The sequence below is a fragment of the Pygocentrus nattereri genome, chromosome 17 (genome assembly GCF_015220715.1).
Source record: "Pygocentrus nattereri isolate fPygNat1 chromosome 17, fPygNat1.pri, whole genome shotgun sequence".
Lineage (NCBI taxonomy): Eukaryota > Metazoa > Chordata > Actinopteri > Characiformes > Serrasalmidae > Pygocentrus > Pygocentrus nattereri.
Window position 1 is genome coordinate 16812648 of NC_051227.1, and position 24630 is coordinate 16837277.

The following is a 24630-nucleotide window of genomic DNA, read 5'->3' on the forward strand; positions in this document are numbered from 1 at the left end:
ATAGATGGTTTGCTCTCAGGAGCAAAAATATCTCACTGTACCAGGAGAACAAAAAGCATGACATGTGTTCATGTGTCCTCCATGATGCTGTCATGCTGTATTTATGCAAAGGTACATTTATTCTTCAGTATAATTACACAGAAGTTCCTGATTATAGTCGTGGTCAGAGCTCTCAAAGATCCACCTTCCCCATCACCATCCCACTGAGCCGATCTGAAAAAGGATCCAAAATGAGTTGAGAGAGATAAGTGGCACCACACTGCTGAGAGTGCTGGGATTGTGTGTGTGTGTGTGTGTGTGTGTTTGTGTGTGTGTGTGTGTGTGTGTGTGTGTGTGTGTGTGTGTGTGTGTGTGTGTGTGTGTGTGTGTCTGTGTCTGTGTGTGTCTGTGTCTGTGTGTGTCTGTGTTTTTAGTCCAAGTGGAAGATTCCCCAAGTGAGCCATCTTCGGAAAAGAGCCCATTCCCTTGTCAATAAGCATTCACGGCTGGCCCACTTATCTTTACTTAGCAGATTTGAGCTGTGCTGTGTGATAGCCATCACTCTGTGTGAGAGGGAGAGGAGATAAGGCTGCCAAAATGAGCACCTTGTTTCATTTACAACTATCCTTGATCCGTGCGCCATGACAAATTCAACCTTATTCCGACAGATGACCGCAAAAAGGAAAAAAAGTCAGTCCATATTATATTTGCTGTATATACTAGAAGTGTTGTCAATCATCTGCACTCTGCTAGTTTCTTTGAGCACAAATGTTTTTGACCAAATGTCATGAATTTGTAAGAAAAATGTTACAAACAGTCATTCTTGAAGTTAAGATGACAGTAAGGTTTATAAAATCATACATTATATATATATTTATATTTTTATATATATATATATATATATATATATATATATATATATATATATATATATATATATATATATGTATATGTTTATACACACACACTGGCCACTTTATTAGGTACTTTATTAGGTTGCTAGTGAAAGGTTGGACCCCCTTTTGCCTTCAGAACTGCCTTAATTTTTCATGTCATACTTTCAACAAGGTGTTGGAAACATTCCTCAGAGATTTTGGTTGGTTATTTGAGTTACTGTTGCCTTTCTATCATCTGGAACCAGTCTGCCCATTCTCCTCTGACCTCTCACATCAACAAGACATTTTCGTCCACACAACTGACCGTTCACTGGATATTTTCTCTTTTTCGGACTGCTCTCTGTAAACCCTAGAGATGGTTGTGCGTGAAAATTCCAGTAGATCAGCAGTTTCTGAAATACTCAGACCAGTCTGGCACCAACAACCATGCCAGCACCGTATATATATATATGCAATTGCAAGGAATTTAGGGATTTCATCATCTACAGTCCATAATATCATCAAAAGTTTCAGAGAGTCTGGAGAAATCTCTGCAAGTAAGCAGCAAGGCAGCAAAACAACTTTGAATGCCCGTGACCCGTTTATATGCCCGTGCCCGTTTATATATATATATATATATATATATATATATATATATATATATATATATATATATATATATAAATGCAAACCCAATGTCCCAACAAGACGTAAAAACAAGTATCATTCGTGTACGTATTTGTGTGTGTGTGTGTGTGTGTGTGTGTGTCTGTGTCTGTGTGTGTGTGTATGAATTGGCACACCTGCACCTTGTTACTCTGCGTGCTGTTGTTTATATGCCACTGTCACTGCCATGTTTTTGGACTCCTGCCTGCTTGTCATCCGTCCTTACTCATGTATGTGTGAGTCGTGAGTGGTTTCATCGCTGAAGGGAGAGTGTGGAGATCACCTGCTTATAAATGCCACTCACTCCCAGCTCCCAGATATGAATTGCTTATCCACTTCAGCGGCTGGCAGGGCCGTATGGAGGCAGGCTACGGTCGTGGTGATGTGTGTGTCAGGAGAAGAGCTGAGATAGGGAGAAATTCTCTCCTGCAATCTCGGGGTGGGCGGTCCAGGCCAGTGACCGGTCGCTTTTCCATGGCGAATCCTGACCCGTCCTGATCACCCTGCTCCGATAAACCTCCAGCACAATCTCCAGCTTCTGCAATTAAAGCAGGGCAGCCAGATTCCCACCTCCTAATCTCTGCCGATCTTAAGTGCTATTCTCTTTCTGCTCAATAACAGGGAATTAGTTACTGGCCCGAGTGTGACCGCAGCAGAGTGGATCGATAATATAAGCAGCTGTCAAATCTAAGGATTTATATTTTAAGGTTAACCCACAGATGTCTGTAGTTATTACTGATGTTTTACTCAGTTTCCTGTCAAAACAGCTATTAAATACAAGTTATCCACTTTTCGGGATTTAAGATAATCTGCTTGCATCAAGAAGGGAAAAGCCAAAGGAAAACATTATGACCACTAGCTTGTTTCTATTCTCATTGTCCATTTTATCAGCTCCACTTTGTAGTTCTACATTTACAGATTGTAATTGGACCCCCATGGACCATCACAAAACAAATCAAATCAAATTTATTTGTAGCGATTTTTACAACTGATGTTGTCAGCACAAAGCAGCTTCACAGAATTCCAGTAAAAACAAAGTTTTAACAAGAATGTAAAAACCCCCAGATGAGCAAGCCAGGGGTGACAGTGGCAAGGAAAAACTCCCTCAGAGCTGAGGAAGAAACCTTGGGAGGAACCAAGGCTCACAAGGGGAGACGCATCCTCCTCTGGTCAAACTACCTACAAATGATTATACTACTAATATTAATAGCAGTAGTATTAGTAGTAGGAATAGCTAGAAGTCTATGAAAACTTTAATGTAGGGTGGGCAGCTAGTCCAAGGCAGGTGGCGGTAGCTTGGGCGTGGGCAGCTGGTCTGAAGTGGGTAGCAGGAGAGCTCGACAGTCAGTCGTCCTTCAGTGTCCGGCCGGACATGTGGGTGATTGTATACTCGGAAAAAAGGCAGGGAGAGGGAATTAGTTTTATTCTGTCTGTTTGTACATAAACAGGGAATGTGAACATTTACAGAGTGTGGCTAACGACTCCGGCAGATCTGACTATGACAGCTTAACTAAAAGGAGAGAACCAGAAGGACACGGCAGCACTCTGAAACAGTTTGGCATCCCTCCACTCCACCATCCACAAACCTGAGTGACCACGTGCGAGCAGCGGGACGACAGCACCAGCGTCTCAGTTTATTATAATTCCCTGTGTCCATGGACCCCTGGATCTGCTGCCTTTATCTAAGGGGGAACATTAGCTACCAAAAGCTAAACTAAACAAGTGAGTTTTCAGCCTAGATTTGAAGATTGAGACTGTGTCTGAGTCCCGAACAGTTTCTGGAAGATCATTGCAGAGTTTGGGGGCTTTATAAGAAAAGGCTCTTCCCCCAGCTGTAGCCTTATGAACTCTGGGAACTATTAAAAAGCCAACACTCTGTGATCTGAGTAGTTGTGATGGCTCGTAATAGGAAATAAGGTCTTGCAGGTACTCAGGAGCGAGCCCATGTAGGGCTTTATATATCAATAAAAAAAATGTATAATAAATACAGAATTTAACAGGCAGCCAATGAAGTGATGATAGCACTGGACTGATATGATCAAAGCAGCAACTATTTGGGTGGTGGATCATTCTCAGCACTGCAGTAACACTGACGTAGTGGTAGTGTGTTAGTGTGTGTTGGGCTGGTCTGATTGGATCAGACACAGCAGTGCGACTGGAGTTTCTAAACACCAGTATCACTGCTGGACTGAGAATAGTCCACCAACCAAAAATAGCCAGCCAACAGCGTCCTGTGGGCAGCGTCCTGTGACCACTGATAAAGGACTAGAGGATGACCAACACAAACTGTGCAGCAGCAGATGAGCAATTGAAGTGGAATTTAGTTTCATGTAGGTTTCATGCAAATACATTCTCATGTAGGTTTCACCATGTAAAACCTAAAAATCATACAAAATTGAGAACACCTGGCCAAATATTACAATCGAGTGAAGAACATTCAGGCCGTCCGATCAAAATCCCGCTACCCTTTTTTTTGTTTGCTGTGTTCACAGCTGTGTGGAATCGACCCGCACCGTTTCTTCCAAACTGTTGCACACCGGCGTTCTTCCTCGCTGTATTACACACAACAATGTGTAAGCCACTCACTAATGGAGCTTGGCAATGTGCATCTGTTTGAGGAATCTCCTCAGGAGAGAACTGCTGGCTTCCTGCAAAGAGGCCATTTTATTTAAAGAGAAAATCTCAGGAGAACCCAGGCCCGTCACACTCCACAGCCAGAGAGAGAGAGAGAGAGAGAGAGAGAGAGGCAGGATGTTTTTATCTGCTGAAAGTGATGAGGCCGCCAGTCGGCATGATCACTGGAGCATCAGGCGAGGAGGAGAGTGGCCAGGGGGACTGGAGGATTGATCTAGAAAAGAGAGAGAGAGAAAGAGAGAGAGAGAGAGAGAGAATATACTCAATGACACCAGCAGTGGCAAAAGTAGTAACAAGGAGTCCTTTGCTTGTCCAAAGCTGTCTGTCGAGGGACGCCATCATTTTTGCTTCTCCTCAGTGAGTGAAAGCTCCTCATTTCAGAGCCTAAACACTGTCTGTCTTTCACAGAGTGAGCTGTTTCCTCAGCACACCTGTCCTGGGCTTCCACGCTGAGATGACTGTTTTCTCTCTTTTCTTTGTCTGTTTTTTTTTTTTATTAAAACACAAAAGCTGCTCATGATGGACTTGACAAAAATGAGACAAGACAAAATCTACCGATGATAGACTAGATACCAAACATATGTTCCGGCAAACACCACGAGATAATTTGCATAAGCTCTGTGAAAAACAGCTGCTGATAAGAAAAACTGTTCAGTACAGAAATGTTTAGTTTTTTTGTCATTCCATTCTGACCTGTGCACTGCAAAAAGTGAGATCTTAGTGAGTGTAAACATCTTAAATAAAGTCACTATATTTCCTATTTCTCATTATGAGACTTTTGTAAGAAAATAAGATGATTTAACTTATTTCTAGACATTTTTACTTGTTTTTTTAAGCAGTTTTATCTAATAAAAGTGGCTTATTTCATTGGCAGATCATGTTCCTTGTTTTAAGCATTACTTTTTGAAATCAGCAAAATTATTTCCATGACTTTTCAACACAAGTAAACCAATTTTCCAATGGAATCAGATCCTTTCACCAGATAAAATGACATAAAACAAGTATAAATCTACTGAAACAGGTGGAATAATCTTAGAATATTCTTACAACAGTGTCTTAATGAGAAAAAATTGATTTTTTGACTACATTTAAGACTTGTTAAGTTTTTTTTTTTCAGTGTACAGTTCATTTTACTTTATAGCTATTACTGGATTAAGCTTTTGTATGTTTTTTTCTACGATTGTCGTCTTTGTACAGTAACAAGTATCTACTGTTATTTAACCTCATTTTCTATAAAAAATGAAAGAATTGTGTGCTTAATATGTGCCACATGTGAAATCTTTCTGCTACTACATGTTCAGTTTTGTTTTAAAGCACTCAAAAGTTTAGAGTCTGCACTTCCAACAGAGCTTCTCTGCTTGCTTCAGTGAGCAAGTAGTCAGAAAATATTAAAAGTGATATGAGAAGATATGTGTAAAGGTCTGTAGGCCATGAGGAACCTTGGAGGATTCTTAAAGGTGACGTGTTTTGTGTGTCCCGCAGTGAGAGAGGCCATGGCTCCACCTCCAGCTGACTCCGGAGGTGAACGCTAAGACCATGCAGACGAGTGAGCCGTGGGTGTTCGCTGGCGGAGATATCACTGGCCTGGCCAACATCACCGTGGAATCGGTCAACAATGGCAAACAGACGTCCTGGCACATCCACAAGTACATCCAGGTGGGCCTTGCACTCACATACTCAATTTGCCTTTTCATTCCACATTTGGGCCCATTACAGAACGCACTCTGTGTCTGGCAGTAAGGCCTTTCTGTTTGTTTCTCCACATGCTGTTAGAGCCAGAGTGGTTACAGAGCATTTTGAGTAAGCAGCACTTTGTGAAAATAAACAAGAGACAGTAGTATATTTAGGGGACATTCTGGAAATTACATATGGCTGCTTTTGGAACAAAACTTTGTATCTCCATCTTTACTGTTTTTCAGTTTTGACATAATTTGAAAATGCTTGTTTCCTTTTATATTGTGCGTAAATTTCATGATGAATGGACCAAAATGAACAGCCAAAAACACTGTAAAAATCTGTTTCCATTGACGTACATTAAACATAAAGCAAGTTTTTTTCCATCTCATTTCTCAGTTCTCATTTTGGAGATATTTGGTTTTGTTCCAACACATGAGGTTTTACTGAAATAACATTTTTCCATCTTGGCTGAAAATATGTTGTATGTTAGATAATGTAGTAGTACAGACTAAAAAAATAATGTAATATAAATGAAAGACCTACTTTAGACCTACTAATATAGACCTACTTCGCTCTGCTTTAAGTTTTCTTGCATCTCTGGCAAGAAAACTTTCTGCAAAAGTAGAACAGTTTTTTGTAAAATTATTTTTATTTTTTATTACAAGCTTCTTGTTCTAATTGTCCTGTTCCTCCTTAAATGGCAGCTGAGGTGCCAGAATGCAGCTCCTGCACCATTTAAGGCAGAACGGGAAAATTTGAACAAGAAGCTGGAGAACGAAAAGCTGAATTCAGCTTGACAACTTTTTAGTGTTTCGCATTTTCTCGTTGCAGATTAAACATATCAGGAAACCAGATTAGATGCTTTACAGTGGTTATTTTGACAGTTATAGCTGTCTCTCAAGTAGGTGGAAAGTTAGACTGTAAGTTTCATCGGCTTCTGTTTGTATCAGTTCTAGTTTTTGACTGTGTGGTGGAAAAAGTGATATATTATAGTTGTTTTTGCTTAAATTCTACATGGATCAGAATATCCTAATTTAACTGTAATGACAGCCTGACATATCTGAGACGTCCTCCTCTGAAGGCTTGATGAACTGAGGTGTGTTAAATCAGGAGTCTGTAATTAAAAACTGCTCAAAATAAATTGGGAAATTTTTACATATAAAACACTTGGTAGAGAGTACAACACTGTGAACCAGTGGAATATATTACCTCTTAAGTGCAGAGAGAAATTAAAACTATTTCTGCCCTTTAATGTACTTTTCTTCGGTAACAACATGATTTCTCAGTGCTGTTGCTGCATTTGTTTTGATATGTAAAACATGATCTAACAAAGCTAATAAATCAATGTGATGATCAGTTATTAATCTCAGTTTTACTGAGCTCTGCTAAAGCCTGAGTAGACTGATAAATCAATGTGATGATCAGTTATTAATGTCAGTGTTACTGAGCTCTGCTAAAGCCTGAGTAGACTGATAAATCAATGTGATGATCAGTTATTAATCTCAGTGTTACTGAGCTCTGCTAAAGCCTGAGTAGACTGATAAATCAATGTGATGATCAGTTATTAATCTCAGTGGTACTGAGCTCTGCTAAAGTCTGAGTGGACTGATAAATGAATGTGATCAGTTATTAATGTCAGTGTTACTGAGCTCTGCTAAAGCCTGAGTAGACTGATAAATCAATGTGATGATCAGTTATTAATGTCAGTGTTACTGAGCTCTGCTAAAGCCTGAGTGGACTGATAAATCAATGTGATGATCAGTTATTAATGTCAGTGTTACTGAGCTCTGCTAAAGCCTGAGTGGACTGATAAATCAATGTGATGATCAGTTATTAATGTCAGTGTTACTGAGCTCTGCTAAAGCCTGAGTAGACTGATAAATCAATGTGATGATCAGTTATTAATCTCAGTGTTACTAAGCTCTGCTAAAGCCTGAGTAGACTGATAAATCAGTGTGATCAGTTATTAATCTCAGTGTTACTGAGCTCTGCTAAAGCCTGAGTAGACTGATAAATCAATGTGATGATCAGTTATTAATCTCAGTGTTACTGAGCTCTGCTAAAGCCTGAGTAGACTGATAAATCAATGTGATGATCAGTTATTAATCTCAGTGTTACTGAGCTCTGCTAAAGCCTGAGTAGACTGATAAATCAATGTGATGATCAGTTATTAATCTCAGTGTTACTGAGCTCTGCTAAAGCCTGAGTAGACTGATAAATCAATGTGATGATCAGTTATTAATCTCAGTGTTTCTGAGCTCTGCTAATGCCTGAGTAGACTGATGAATCAGTGTGATCAGTTATTAATCTCAGTGTTACTGAGCTCTGCTAAAGCCTGAGTAGACTGATAAATCAATGTGATGATCAGTTATTAATCTCAGTGTTCCTGAGCTCTGCTACAGCCTGAGTAGACTGATAAATCAATGTGATCAGTTATTAATCTCAGTGTTACTGAGCTCTGCTAAAGCCTGAGTAGACTGGTAAATCAATGTGATCAGTTATTAATCAGTGTTACTGAGCTCTGCTAAAGCCTGAGTAGACTGGTAAATCAATGTGATGATCAGTTATTAATCTCAGTGTTACTGAGCTCTGCTAAAGCCTGAGTAGACTGATAAATCAATGTGATGATCAGTTATTAATCTCAGTGTTACTGAGCTCTGCTAAAGCCTGAGTAGACTGATAAATCAATGTGATGATCAGTTATTAATCTCAGCGTTTCTGAGCTCTGCTAAAGCCTGAGTAGACTGATAAATCAATGTGATGATCAGTTATTAATCTCAGTGTTACTGAGCTCTGCTAAAGCCTGAGTAGACTGATAAATCAATGTGATGATCAGTTATTAATCTCAGTGTTACTGAGCTCTGCTAAAGCCTGAGTAGACTGATAAATCAATGTGATGATCAGTTATTAATCTCAGTGTTTCTGAGCTCTGCTAAAGCCTGAGTAGACTTATAAATCAGTGTGATCAGTTATTAATCTCAGTGTTACTGAGCTCTGCTAAAGCCTGAGTAAACTGATAAATCAATGTGATCAGTTATTAATGTCAGTGTTACTGAGCTCTGCTAAAGCCTGAGTAGACTGATAAATCAATGTGATGATCAGTTATTAATCTCAGTGTTACTGAGCTCTGCTAAAGCCTGAGTAGACTGATAAATCAATGTGATAATCAATGTTTCTGTTACTGATTTTTAGTCAAATTTGCAAGGTTGTTTCCTTGAGATATGGCAAATTTTTTGCTTAGTTTGTGAGAAAGCTCTGGGCTTATGGGAGCAGCAGTGGACTGAAGCAGGGAATGAGAGCCAAAATAATTTTGAGAATTTTATCATTTCATTTAAATAAGTAATTTTTTCATAAAACATGTTAACAAAATAATTATTTAAAAAAGATTTCATCCAAGGAAGGAACAGCATGAATAAAACACAAATTACAACAGTAGATTTTTTTCCCATCTGCCTTTTCTCTATATATATATATATATATATATATATATATTCTCAATATACGCTAAATAAAATTAGTTGTTCAGGTATTATAATGGAAAAAGTTACTGAACACATTTAGAATGGTGTATTCCGCGTCCGGCTATTACTACATTTTCAAAGTATGCTGCCCAAAACTGGGTGTAGATGAAAATCAACGCAGTCAGCCAGACCAGGCCGATAATCAGCCCCTTCTCTGAGTATAAAGCTGTTGATAAGGCAAGATAAACTAGAAGTGAATAAACATCTTATGTTGTGCTGGTTGTTGGCAAATAGATGTAATTATAAACTCACTTCTTGCTTTTACCCTTTTGGCCTGTAATGTATATTGCACTTCGATGTTTTACTCCAGCCGTGTGTATTTTGCTCTCAGGGTGAAGTTTTGAGTGCTTTTTTGTCTTAAGGTCCCAAATAGTCAAGATTACTGGCAGCCCCTTGAAAACAGACTGTGAACTTGACCAGTCAAACATTTTTTTCTTTTTTTTCCACTGAGGACTGCTTTATGGTTTCTGAGATAAAGACCCCAGCAGTAGCAGAGACAGAGAGCAGGTTCACACCAGGGTTAATCGCTCTAATGTAAGAGTGGCCAAAGGAAGTCAGGCTTAAGTGTTTGCTCGTGGAATTCATTTCCAGCAGAACAACTCTGTAATCATGCACCACAGAGAAAGAACCGGTCAAATATTTGTAAATGGTTTCAGCAGTTCAAGTCCCTATACATCATTTGGAGATAAGCTTACATTTGGAGTGTTTTTCCCCACTTTTCTTTGAACTATTAACCGTTTACCCAGCCGAGTGAGGAACAATGTGCATTAGAGCTTTTGCAGTGTGCATTTTTCTGTTTGGAGCAGAGAGTTCTTTCCTGTACTGAACAGACTAAGGGAGGCCTTGAGCTTCTTACAGAGCATACAGAATGTCTTTTTGTAAACAAAGACAACAAATATTTTGTTGCTTTTGGAACAAAAGCTTGCATCTACAGTGATACTGGAAAGTTTGTGAACTCTTCTGAATTTCTGCATAAATTTGACCAAAAATTAATATTAGATAAAGGAAACAAATTAAACAATTGAGACAATAATAATAGACGTGGTCATTTATTTATTGCTGAAAATGATCCCATATTTCATGTGTGAGTGACAAAAGTAACTGAACCTTTGCATTCAGTATCTGGGGTGACAGGCTTGCAGCAATAACTGCAACTAAACATTTCTGGTAACTGTTGATTAGTTCTGCACATCAGCTGGGTGGAGTTGTGGCCCCTCTACAAACAGCCTCAACTCTGTTATGTAAGTGGATTTCCTCCCATGAACTGCTGCTTCTGGTCCTTCCACAACATTTCTACAGGATTAAGGTCAGGATTCCAAAACATTAACTTTATTCTTTTCTAACCTTCTTTGGTAAAACAACTACCATGGCTTAGGGTCACTGTCCTGCTGCATGACCCATATTCTCTTGAGTTTCAGCTCATAGACAGATGTCCTGAAATGTTTCTTTAGGATTTGCTGGTATAATTCAGACTTCGTTGTTCCACTGATGATGGCAAGCTGTCCTGGCCCAGATGCAGCAAAACAGGCCCAAACCACAATACTAACAGCACCATGTTTCACAGATGGGATAAGACTTTATGCTAGAATGCAGTATGTTCCTTTCTCCAAACATAACACATCTCATTTGAGGCAAAAAGATCTGTTTTGGCCTCATCTGTCCACAAAACATCTTTCCAATTGCCTTCAGGCTTGTGTGTATTCAGACGCTTCACTACTGCTACTCCACTGATATGCTTTTGATGTGCTACTGATAAAAAAAGAGTTTGTTAATCATTTACAAAAGATTTAGAAGACAGCATTTAGCGACTTACAAGAAGTGCTTTATCTACTAGAGAAAGTATCTTTGTTAGTTACCAGTAGGTTAGAGAGAAAGACGGTCCTGAGCTCAGATACTGCTAGAAACAAGTCACTGTAGATACAGAGAGAAAAGGAAAAGAGTTGAACACAGAACTCTGTGCCATGCAGTGCAATACAATACAGTAAACTACAATACACAGTGCATTCAACAATAAAGTAAGCTACAATACACAGTGCAATACAATAAAATTTGATACATAAGTGCAGCACAATATATTGCAAACAATACTTAATTCAGTGCTCATTTAAGTGCTGTGTAAAGAGACGTGTCTTCAGTCTGTGTTTGAAGGCTATGAGAGACTCTGCTGTTCGGACAGCCAGTGGGAGTTCATTCCCCCACCTGGGTGCCAGTACGGAGAACTGAGATGACTCTGTGTTACCTGAAAAAAATGTTGAATTATTGTAAAGTGAATTCTGATGAAGTTTATTTTGTCTGCTCATATAACTACAATAAAATTAAAATTTGCATTGGATACAAAACTTTGGTATAACTTTATTTTAAAGAAAACATATTTGGGGATTTATTAAGGTTTTGTTCTTAGCCATTAAACTCTTATTAATTCTCATATTGTTGTGTATCTAGTTTTTCATCCAGCACCATTTTATGTCTTATATGTATAGCTTTTCATCAATTTATTGAACAAAATGATCCAACATTCAGTATTCCTGTTGGCAAAAGTATGTGAACCTATAGAATCATCAGTTTGGGCTAGGTGATAATTAGGGTCAAGAGGTTCAAGCAATTGGATGAAAATCAAGTGTGGCTGACCATACTCTGTTTAAAAACATCAGTTTTTATCATATTTTATCATATTTGTTAGTGGATGCCATGTCTCAGTCACATGAGTTTTTTGGGGACCCCAGGATTATTTGCCAGTACTCATTAGGCTGGAAGAGGTTTGAAAACTTTATCTGACAACTTTGGTCTTCACCTGTCCGCTGTCAGGCAGATAGTGGGCAAATGGAGGTAATTCAACACCATGGTTCCCAGAGATGCACCAATGCCACTTTTTCCCTTCTGATGCTGATAGCAATACCTCATTGTTAAATATATGCTGATACAGAATATGGATACCAACTCCATCTAACCTAACTAACCTATAAGTCCTCATATTGATATAATTACGTTTTTAAATATTTTATTTTGGTAAGATCTATGTTCTGTGTCACAAATACAACATACTCGACTTGTCTAGGTAGCATTTATTTGTTGGATTATGAATATTAGATGCTTAAGGAAAGCTATTTTTGTTTATTTCCTTTATATACTTAGTAATTACTGTTATATAGTTAATAATAAGAACCATATTTAACAACTTAAGTTGTTAAAACTTAATAGTTAAAACTGAACAGTGCACAGATAAACCTGCTGTTTTTACACACTAACACACAGCAGCTTCTATGGCTCAAAAATGTTGTTTCACATCCAAATTTCTCAAGTCATTTGTCTCATATATGCGTCTTCTTCACTCGCGCTGCATCTCTGAGCAGCAAACTCTGTTGGAGTTCAGTTAATAAGTTTCATGCTGTTGGCAGTAGCGACTTTTAGCACTTTTTCTGGTTTGGATGAAGCACCGGGACTCGAGACCCTGCTGATGAGTAGTATAACTGACTGAAGGAGGCTCACTGTGGACACATTATCTCAGTGAAAGGCTATGATTACATTGAGAGTCCAGCGGTTCCTTCTGCTCACTGAGTAACAATATCTGGACTAACATAAAGTCAGACTGTAAGTGACTACACAGTGGCAGATGAGTGATTACTGAAAGAAGCAGCTCAGCCATTCAGATAAGTATGTTTTTCCCACAAAATACTGCCGTTACAGGTTTTTCCATGAACGTTTTTATGGCTGCTTGTGAACCAATGCTGTTGACGTGTTGTTAAGCACTGTCTAATTGGTTCGTAGTGCCAGTCATAGGTATCGCATCCCCATCCCTTATTACTAAGTGCCAGTATTGGGGCACACACTAATTGTTACCCTTCCCAGGGGTGGTCATCCAACAAAAATGACTCCAAGACTAAGGTGTAGAATAGTTTGGGAGAACACAAAGAACATCTAAGGATCTACAGGCTAATGTCTGAGTCCACCATCAAGTAAACACTAAACAAGAGGAGCATGCAATTCAATTACGGCATGGAGAAGGTCACTACTCTCCAGACAGAACATTCTGCCTGTTTACATTTTCCTGGATGAGCCAGAAGTCTAGTGAAATGATGTTATGTGGACAGGACAAAAACGGATATAGCTTAATTGAGAGAGAGGCTTGGCCAATCCGAACACTACATTCCAGCCAGAGAACCTTAGCTTTTAAACATGGTGATGGCAATATCACAGTTTGGGGCTGTTTTGCTGCCATTGCACCAGGACAGCTTGCTGTCATTTAATGGAGCTGTGAATTCTGGATTGTATCAAGAAATTCTACAGGAGAATATTAGGGCATCCATCCATGAACTGAATCTCAACAGAAGCTGGGTCCTTCAAGAAGAAAATAACCCTAAAACACCAGTTTGTCTACGAAGAATGGTTAATGCAGGAGAAATGTAGCCTTTTGGAATGGCTGAGTCCAGACCTTAGTCCAGTAGAAATGTCCAGGCTGAGCCTAAGACGTGGAGTTCATGCAAGAAAACTATTTGATTGAAGTTATTGCTGATCAAGAGGGTTAACACCAGTTACTGAAACCAGAATTTCACATGATTTTGCCAGCAACGACCTTAAATGCTAATAAATGACAATAAATGAATGAAAATTATATACTTTTGTGTTATTGGTTTAATTGGACTCTCTTTATCATCTGTGTTATTTGTTCAATTAGACTCTCTTCATTTAACTCATAACAATGATCTGGTCATATTTAGATCATACTGTAGAATTCATAAAATTATAACTGGTTCACAAACAAAAATTCCATATAGACAGCTGTTTATGTGGTCAGTAGGTGTTAATTTAATGAAATCAAGTGGGCCGGTGATGGAATTTAACAAATCTGTGTGATGATTGAGGACATCAAGGAGGAATCTGGAACCAAACGTCTGTGAATGTGTGAGTGTTTCTCTGCAGTCTCTCCATGATGTCTCTGTAGAGTCCATTTTGAGCCTGCCCCTGCTCTACAGTGTGGGTGATTTACTGGACATCAGCGTTGAAATGTGTGGGCTGAAGTTTCCGAACTCATTTGGCCTGGCTAGTGCTCCACCCATCATCACCACCACCATGATCCAAAGAGCTTTCAAAGAGGGCTAGGGCTTCACCCTCATGAAAACATTCAGACTTGACAATGTCTTGACTGCAACACCTCCTGTCCTTACTCTTCACAATACATTCTACGTGTATAAAGCTATTGTTATTATTACATTATGGAATGTGCCCATCCCCCAGGCCCCAAATCCTGAACACCGCCGAGGCATGCGAGTGACAGCTGAAGAAGGACATCAGCCGCCAGAGAAGGGGTGATGACAGCCACGGGAGGCATGAAGGTGTGATGCGGGTCCCGGCCTCACGCTGCCAGCCAGATCCATAATCCTCTGGCTTTCATTAAGGGCAGTGTAAGCCCCTGAGCCAAGAGGGAACAAGAGTTCATTGCTCTGCCTCCCCATCACCACCTCCGCTACATAGTATGGCTGCCTGGGTTGAAAGTAAGGTAAAGTGGCCTCACTGCGGGAATGGAGGCAGCGCCCAGGAGGTGGGGCTCAGGATTTGCACGCCGCCTCCACTCACTCGCGATTCTCTGCCCGCCATCCTTTCTGGGCTTTGGGCCCCGCCTTCCTGACAGCACTCGCAGCTTACATATAAGAAGTTACACATATATAATACATTTGGTGCATATTATTATCATACATATATATATATATATATATATATATATATATATATATATATTTTTTTTTTTTCCCAGCTTTTGACATAATTTGAGGCCTTTGCATTGTCTTTAAATTTCATGATGAATGCAACAAGAAAATGACCAAAATGACTAGGAAAGAAGTCTGGTTCCATTTACATACATTAAAAGTAAAGGTTTATTATATATATATATATATATATATATATATATATATATATATATATATATATATATATATATATATATATTGTGTGTGTGTCACATATTATTATAACAGATGTATATGTATATGTATGTGTGTGTATATATATATATATATATATATATATATATATATATACATATATATACAAACACACACACGCAGAACATGTAATTAGATACATTATATATGTAGGATGTGTTATTACTGCATATTGATACTCATACTGCATGTGGTATAGAAGAAAAAATTGATTTGTGTAAACTTTAAATCTGGTGAAAAGCTCAGAAGCACAGAAGATTTTTAGAAAAATGGCAGACAGTAACATTAATAAAACCCAGATCACTCATAAAACAGCTCGGTGTGGCACACACTCACATAAGAACATACTCAGAATTGCCATAATGAGGTACATTCTGGTGGCTTAAAAAAAAATCAGCAGCCACCTCCATTAGACAGCCATACATCTGCCTTGTTAGGAATATAACATTTGTTCTTGACAGAGAGAAAAAAGAAGGGAACAGGCAGAAGCTGTTTATTGAATGGCAGAAAATCTTTTTTTTTTTTGTTTTGTTTTAATTTACTTTCTAATTCGAGTGATGGGAAAATTAATCAGTAACATCTGTTTGTTCTGAGCTTGCTGGCAGTCCTTCATTAGTGCAGCTCGGAACGGAAATGGCATGGAGACGAAAACACACACACACACACACACACACATGGAAAAAAACAAAGAGAAAAGCAGAGCACTTGGTTGGAGTTATATCAGACATCGCTATAGCAACCACGAGAGGCGTCTGCACTGTTCCCGGATGGCTGCGTCGATTCTGTGAGGAATGTGGGAAAACAAACAGGGTTTTTAGGTCCTCAAAAAAAACAACACTTAAAACGGCGAGAGAGAGAAAGAGAGAGACGACTTGAGGTGACCAACTTTAACCCTGTCAGCTTTACGGAGCTGCTGTTGGATCCAAACTTTAATTCTTCACCCTCACCATATAACGTACACATTAGTCATGGAATATTTCATAGCAGACACTAAACAATAAGTCTTAAAGGGGAGTTCCACAGATTTTCCAGCATTTCTGCAGAATCGCATGGTTAAGATGGTCATTCAGAGTGGTTTGGTGTGAAATACTCTGTTCTAGAGAGTTAGAATTGTTCACAGTGGTGGTGAAAGGAACCAGGCGTCCACCTCTAAAAGCTCCATCACAGAGAAATATTACGTGAAATGGTCATGAATACACTGACTTATGTCCGAGACACTGTTAGACAATAGTTCTGAGAAGATTTTGACCTTTTCTTAAAAATCCAGTCATGGGGAACAGGTACATGCAGGGAGCTGTTGGGCACAATAGTGAATTGTAGTAAATACATTTTCTCTGTTTCACTATTTACTACTGTCATCAACATTACATATAAAGGTTTAGAAGACTCGTGTAGGTTCACTGGTTGTTTTGGACAGTAAATAAATTGGCTATATTTGTGTTGTAGACACGGTGACCCCTGGTTCCTGTCACCAGCCCCAACCCTAACCACTGTAATGAAACTAGTAAGGCAAACTACTCTGAGTGATTTTGTTTACATTTCAACCTTTTAATTACACAAAATATGTGGAAATATTGGTGGAATTACTGAAGAATCCCAACTGAATATAGCCTAAAGTTTGCTATGCTATGCAAAATTGAAATTAAAAGAGGATGCAATGATATCCAAATCCATATTTAATTGAAAAAAGTACAAAGACAGCATATCAAATGAGAAATTTTACTATTTAAAAAAAAAAACATATGTACATTTAGACTTATAAGCTTCCAGTGTGAGGGGTTAAACAAACGACTTACAGCTTACTTTAAATGTAATTATCTGATAATTAATTGTAGCTCCTGGATAATGAATTTCAAAGAGAAATTACACAGATTTTTCCAAGTTTCATACATAATTAATAGTCGAGATGTAAACAAAGTCATTCAGAGTGGTTTGGTGTGGTTTAAAGAAATTTATTGACTCAGATTTTGTTACAGTGGGGTTGATAGGAACCAGAGGTCACCATGTCTACAATACAGATATAGGTATTTTATTTACTATCCAGAACCTTCCCTTCTGTTGAAGCTATAGAACTGTGATGAAATAAGTTTTGTTTGGGAACGAATTTGCCTAATTTGCATATCCATAACCTTTTCATGTATTAGCTTTCAGTGAGATTTAGCTTTTAGAGGCATTAAACTCTTTAGTCATCTGGTTCCTATCACCACCACTGTGAGCAGTTCTGACTATGTAAGTTTATCTAGAACAGAGCGTTTCACACCAAACTGCTCTGAATGAGTCTGTTTACTTTGCTTTAACCACTTAGTAATGCAGAAAATTTGAAAACTGGGTGGAATTCCCCTTAAAGATGAATATTTGCATGGTAAGGTTGCAGACTGTCCCTGAGGTATTATCATCATTTTGTTATAATATTCAAATGTATTTCCATATTTAATTACACGTTTACAAAGTTAGTTACATAATAAATTGGATCAGTTAGGGGGCTAATTAGCCCCACAGGGCCAGAGGAGCTGAGATATGGGGGTCTACCAAATTTATCTGCATTTCCTTATGCAATGGAATATGTATCAGGGCCACTCCTTAAATGTGACTACAACCCCAATTCCAATGAAGTTGGGACGTTGTGTAAAACACAAATAAAAACAGAATACAATGGTTTGCAAATCCTTTTCAACCTATATTCAATTGAACACACTACAAAGACAAGATATTTAATGTTAAAACAGATAAACTTTATTGTTTTTTGCAAATATTCACTCATTTTGAATTTCATGCCTGCAACACGTTCCAAAGAAGTAGGGACAGGGGCGTGTTTACCACAGTGTTACATCACCTTTCCTTTTAACAACATTCAATAAGCATTTGGGAACTGAGGACACTAATTGTTGAAGCTTTGTGGGTGGAATTCTTTCCAATTCTTGCTTGATGTACAACTTCAGTTGATCAACAGTCCCGTTGTCTCCGTTGTCATATTTTGCGCTTCATAATGTGCCACACATTTTCAATGGGAGACTTTTGTTGCCCCTGTCCTAACTTCTTTGGAACGTGTTGCAGGCATCAAATTGAAAATTTTTGAATATTTGCAAAAACCAATAAAGTTTATCCATTTGAACATTAAATATCTTGTCTTTGTAGTGTGTTCAATTGAATATAGGTTGTAAAGGATTTGCAAATCATCGTATTTTGTTTTCATTTATGTTTTACACAACATCCCAACTTCACTGGAATTGGGGTTGTACATTATTCCATAATGTATGGCATAATAAGTTGCATAATTAATTACACATACATTCAATTTTGTTTACATTCAATTCGAGTTTGAATTTTTTACTTTTTTCTGTTCATATCAATGTCAAAAATGACAAAAACACAGCAAAGAATTTCTTTACTTTCCAAAAACAAGACGGCACACAACAGTAGCTTTCAGTCAAGGTCAAAACATTATAACATATTTTCTCTTCCAATTACAAACACAAGTGCCGAATGTCTGTTTAGAATCTACACTTTCGGAATTTCTCCATGTGTTTATCTGAGCTACAAATGAGAAATAATCCATATAAAACTGCCCCCTGCTTCTGTTAACACTGGACGTAACTGCATCTTCTAAAGGTTAAAGGTAGTGGTTTTATGTATCGGTGACCCTCTGCTGAGGAGTCGCACTGCAACACAGTTTAAATTATGTGGATCCACTCAGTCTAACAGTGAGTGTTGCTGCAGCCGCTGCTCAGAGCTGAAGCTCCACAGCTGAGTTAATAAGTCTGTGAATTGCAGCAGTGAGTCGAGTTCATATCTCAGTAAACACAAATCATATAGCTCTCTAGGTGCTACTGTGGAGATGATTACACAGGACTCTCTCTCTCTCTCTCTTTCTCTTTCTCTTTCTCCCCATCCATCTCTATCTGTGTCTCTCTCTCTCCCTGTCTATCTCTCTCTGTCTCTCTCTCCTCGTCCATGTCTCTCTCTCTCTCTCTCTCTCTCTCCCTCTCTCCCCATCCACCTCTCTCTGTCTCTCTCTCCCTGTCCATCTCTCACCGTCTCTCTCTGTCTCCCCATCCATCTCTCTTTGTATTTCTCTCTCTCCCTGTCCATCTCTCTCTGTCTCTCTCCGCCCATCTCTCTCCATCTCTCTCTCTCACTCCCCTTCCATCTCTCTCTGTATCTCTCTCTTGTTTCTTTCTATATTCAGTATCTCTCTTCTATGCTCTTATCATCTCTCTCTTTCTCTCATCCTCTCTGTATTCTCCTCTCTCTTTCTGTCTCTCTCTCTATCTATCTATCTCTCTATCTATCTATCTATCTATCTATCTATCTATCTATCTATCTATCTATCTATCTATCTATCTATCTGTCTGTCTGTCTGTCTGTCTGTCTGTCTGTATATCTATTGATCTATCTGTCAATCTATGTGTCTTATTCTCTCTATGTGTGACTGTCTCTCTCTTGCCTCTCCCTATATTCTCTCTCTTTTTAATTTTCTCTTAAATTCTCTTTTATTATTCTCTTTGTCATATTGCATGTCTCTGTTTTCTGTTCTCTCTCTGCCTCTCTCTTTCCCTCTCTCACCCTCTGTCATGATTCTTTCTATGTGCATTCTCTCTCTTGCCCTCTCTCTTTTATCATCTCCCTCACTGTGTCTCTCCTCATCTCGATAGACTCTCCTCTGTCTCTCTTTCTCTCTATCTCTCTCCCTCTCCCTCTCCCCCTCCCTCTCTCCCTCTCTCTCCTTCTCCCTCTCTCCCTCTCTCTCTCTCTCTCTCTCTCTCTCTCTCTCTCCTTCTCCCAGGCAGGATAAAGCAAAGCCTTCGGTGTCAACACGCTCTCAGCTCCGCTGTGCTCTGCCGTCATTAGACTTAAACATGGGGGACTTTCTTTTTAATATCCTGTTCTCAGGCGCTGAGCCGTGCTCAGATTGGCCGTCCTCTGAGGCCGCGCCGCGTCGATAGCATTCAGAAAAGCATTCAGAAACGCTTGCCGATTGTCACTGTGGATATGGAAATGGGCGCTGGCGTGTATGCGCATAGAATAGCTAATTTAACTCAGCCGTATCAGGCCGCTGAGCTAGCAGGCGCCACTTTCATTAATTATAATTGATGAGCTACATTGCATATGTAAATGCTTTTTTCCCCCTCCTCCCTGCAAGAGTGTCCCAGGGGGCTGTTTTGAATTGTAGGGACGCTGAGCAGAGTGTCTGCTCTACTCACAACTGGTTTGCTGTCTTTTCTGTCTGTTTTGCTCCATTCTGAAGATCCGAAGCTCCTCAGACACCAGCAATGATGTTATCTGGTCTGAGTTAAAGTAAGTCTTTTAGACTGGATCATGGACTAAATGAAGAAATCCAAAGGCCTGAAATCTCAAGACCAAACCCCAGATTGGACTCTTCTGACTGCAAAGACAAAGATTGGTAAGATTCATCAAACAGCATGACCGAAAATTTGACCGGCTGACTTTAGGCATGATCTCATCATGAAAATGTAGTGGCCACATTAAAATTTACAAAAAGAAATGTAACTGTCTGTTTTTGTTCATTGAACAATTCAAGTATAAGGGTAATGTAGTTAAATTAGCTGAGTAGTTCACTGCCCACTAAAGGTGTTATTAACAAACATCAGTGCCCACTAAAGGTGTTATTAACAAACATCAGTGCCCACTAAAGGTGTTATTAACAAACATCAGTGCCCACTAAAGGTGTTATTAACAAACATCAGTGCCCACTAAAGGTGTTATTAACAAAGATCACTGCACTCTAAATGTGTTATTAACAAACATCCCTCCCCTGTAAAGGTGTTATTAACAAACATCACTGCTCTCTAAAGGTGTTATTAACAAACATCCCTCCCCTGTAAAGGTGTTATTAACAAACATCAGTGCCCTCTAAAGGTGTTATTAACAAACATCCCTCCCCTGTAAAGGTGTTATTAACAAACATCACTGCCCTCTAAAGGTGTTAGTAACGAACATCGCTGCCCTCTAAAGGTGTTATTAACAAACATCGCTGCCCTCTAAAGGTGTTATTAACAAACATCGCTGCCCTCTGTAGGTGTTATTACCAAACATCGCTGTCCTCTATAGATGTCATTAACAAACATCGCTGCCCTTTAAAGGTGTTATTAACAAACATTGCTGCCCTTCTAAAGGTGTTATTAACAAACATCCCTGCCCTCTAGAGTTGTTATTAACAAACATCCCTGCCCCCTAAAGGTGTTATTAACAAACATCAGTGCCCTCTAAAGGTGTTATTAACAAACATCGCTGCCCTCTAAAGGTGTTATTAACAAACATCCCTGCCCTCTAGAGGTGTTATTAACAAACATCGCTGGCTCTAAAGATGTTATTAACAAACATTCCTGCCCTCTAAAGGTATTATTAACAAACATCACTGCCCTCTAAAGGTGTTATTAACAAACATCCCTGCCCTGTAAAGGTGTTAACAAACATCACTGCCCTCTAAAGGTGTTATTAACAAACATCGCTGCCCTCTGTAGGTGTTATTAACAAACATCGCTGACTCTAAAGGTGTTATTAACAAACATCAGTGCCCTCTAAAGGTGTTATTAACAAACATCGCTGGCTCTAAAGGTGTTATTAACAAACATTCCTGCCCTCTAAAGGTATTATTAACAAACATCACTGCCCTTTAAAGGTGTTATTAACAAACATCCCTGCCCTGTAAAGGTGTTATCAAACATCACTGCCCTCTAAAGGTGTTATTAACAAACATCGCTGCCCTCTGTAGGTGTTATTAACATCGCTGGCTCTAAAGGTGTTATTTACAAACATCCCTGCTCACTAAAGGTGTTAATAGCAAACATCGCCTGTTGCTCTTTACATTGTGTATGAATTTCATGATGAATGGACCAAAAGAAATGGCCCAGAATGACTTGGAAAAAATTCTGGTTCCATTTACTTACATTATTAATAAATAAATAAATAAATAAATAAATAAATAAATAAATATATATATATATATATATATATATATATATATATATATATATATATATAATTTATTTATATATAATATATATACAATGCATTTTGATGAAGGTTATATTATCCAGTCATATAGTTATAACAAAATGCATTGCTTTTAATTCTCTCTTTAGGGTCTAATTTGATCAAAATATACAAATAAAATGAATCATGGTTTACTACCCAAAGTAATATGACTATCAGTGATTAATTATTTTAATTGTTTGTCTGTCTTAGTACTTACGTTTAAATACAAGAGCAAAATGCTAGTTATAACCCTCACTTTCTGAGGATTACATTTTAAAGCACTGATACAAAATCCTATGTGTCAGGAGAGGCAGGTAAATTTGGTAGACCCTTGTTTCCCAGCCCCTCTGGCCCCGTGGGCTTAATTAGCCCTTTAACTGATCCAGGGCGGGGAAGGCAGAGCAAAGCCTCACTGGGCCCTGAGTGGGATACAGGCAGCTGGCCAGGAAGTGGCACTTCCACCAGCGAGAGCAGAAGAGACCAAGCTTTGGCTGACCGTGCTAAGTGTGCACAGGGGTGAATACAGAACATTGATATAATGCCCAAAAAGGATCTGGACATCAGAAGTCCCATGGTTAGACACGGACCAATGATGGATCAGCTACAGTCTCTCACTGCTCTGTATGGCCAAAAGTTTGTAGACACCTGCTGATCTGGTGTGTCTTCTGAACTGAAAGGTATTAAGAGTGAGTTTGTCCATCTTTGCTGCAATAATAGCCTCTACTCTTCTGAGTAGGCTTTACACTAGATGTTGGAACATTGCTGTGAGGATCTGATTACATTTAGCCACAAGAACATTAGTGAGTTGAGGTACTGATGTTGGATGGTCAGTTCTGGACACTCCAACTCATCCCTAAGGTATTGGATGGAGCTCCATCACTCCAGAGAACACAGTTCCACTGCTCCACAGCCCAATGATGGGGGCTTTTAACCCCTCTATCTTACGCTTGGCATCAGGCATGGTAATCTTTGACAGATTGATTGTATAATCTCTATAGAAATGCATTGACCAGTAGAATGAGAGGCTCTAGAGAGGCCACACATGAGCCTGTCTGTCAGTCAGACAGTCAATCAGTCAACCTTTATTTAGATGTGTGGGTGGTCTTTGATTTCAGTGTAGCTGAATGTCACACAAAATAAGGGATTAAAAACGTAAATAACATTCTGTGATTGATAAAAGTGTAACAAAGAAAGGGAAAGAAAGCATACGGGTCTTATTAAAACAGACAAATTCAATTTCAAGCACTTTAAAACAAGATGGATTGTCAAAACAAGCAAATAAAATATTTAAATTCAACAATATAAAAGTTAAAACAGTAGAAACAAAGATAAAATGATAAATAGAGAAAAATAACAACAATAATATGGTTAACAAAATCAACTAAAACCCTGTGTATGGAACAGTAAGCCTGTGTCAGAAATGGATTGACCTTAAAGTAGCTAAATCCACTCATTCGAAGTGACCGGTCCAAATACTCTTGGTCGTGTCGTGACTAATGGATCTATACTGTGGGTGTTTCTGATAAAATGGCCGATAAGTAAAGTTGTCTAATAAACTTGCCACTTAGTGTACATTACATTAGTTATTGTGAATATTAATCCTTTTATATGGTGGTCTCTGAATGTTGTGGTGATTCTGGACATGGATGCAGTGTAATTTTGTTAGCCGTGGTCAGAAATTCAAGGCATTGTGCTCAGCCCTGTTCAGTATGTAAGGCCTTCAGAATGAGGCTCTGGTGCGTGCTGTCCAGCCTGAGCGGGTGTGGGCAGCTAATCGATGGCAGTCGGGGACAGACGGCTAGAGTCTCGCAATTAACCACAATTTGTTATGCGCACAAACCTCTGAGGGAGGAACTGTCTACACCTCAGAGAGAGACAGAGAGAGAGAGAGAGAGAGAGAGAGAGAGAGAGAGAGAAGCAAGCAAGAAAGAGAGATAGACCTCGAAGACAGCAAGAGAGAAAGACAAAGCAAGAATAGAAATAGAAACAGAGAAAGTAAGAAGGAAAAAAGAGAGGAAGGAAGGTGGAAGAGAGAAAAGAGAGAGAAGAGGCAAAAAAAGAGAAAGACAGGAGGAAAAGAGAAAAACAGAAAGAAAGTCAGTATGAATGAGGCAGGAGAGGAGAGAGAGAGGAGAGAAACAGAAAGAGAAAGTAAACAGGAAAGGAACAGAGGAAGCAAGAACAAAGGGAGAGGAAAGAGTGAGAGCGAGAAGGTGAAAGCAGAGAGAAAAAAAAGAGACGAGGGAAAGGAAGAGAAAAAGAAAAAAAAAGAGAGAGAAAGGAAGTGATGAGGAACAGAAAAGAGAGAGAAAGAGACAGTGAGAAAGAAAGAAGAGAAAAGAA

General features: G+C 38.9%; 1 protein-coding gene across 1 annotated transcript in view; it reads left to right on the forward strand.

The window, feature by feature from the left end:
* The window catches only part of dpydb (dihydropyrimidine dehydrogenase b), a 203083-nt gene that overhangs the window by 61349 nt on the left and 117104 nt on the right, over positions 1-24630 (forward strand). The window contains 2 exon segments of the mRNA XM_037546779.1: positions 5645-5810; positions 14270-14485. Of these exon segments, the coding sequence (XP_037402676.1) occupies positions 5645-5810; positions 14270-14485 (382 nt within the window).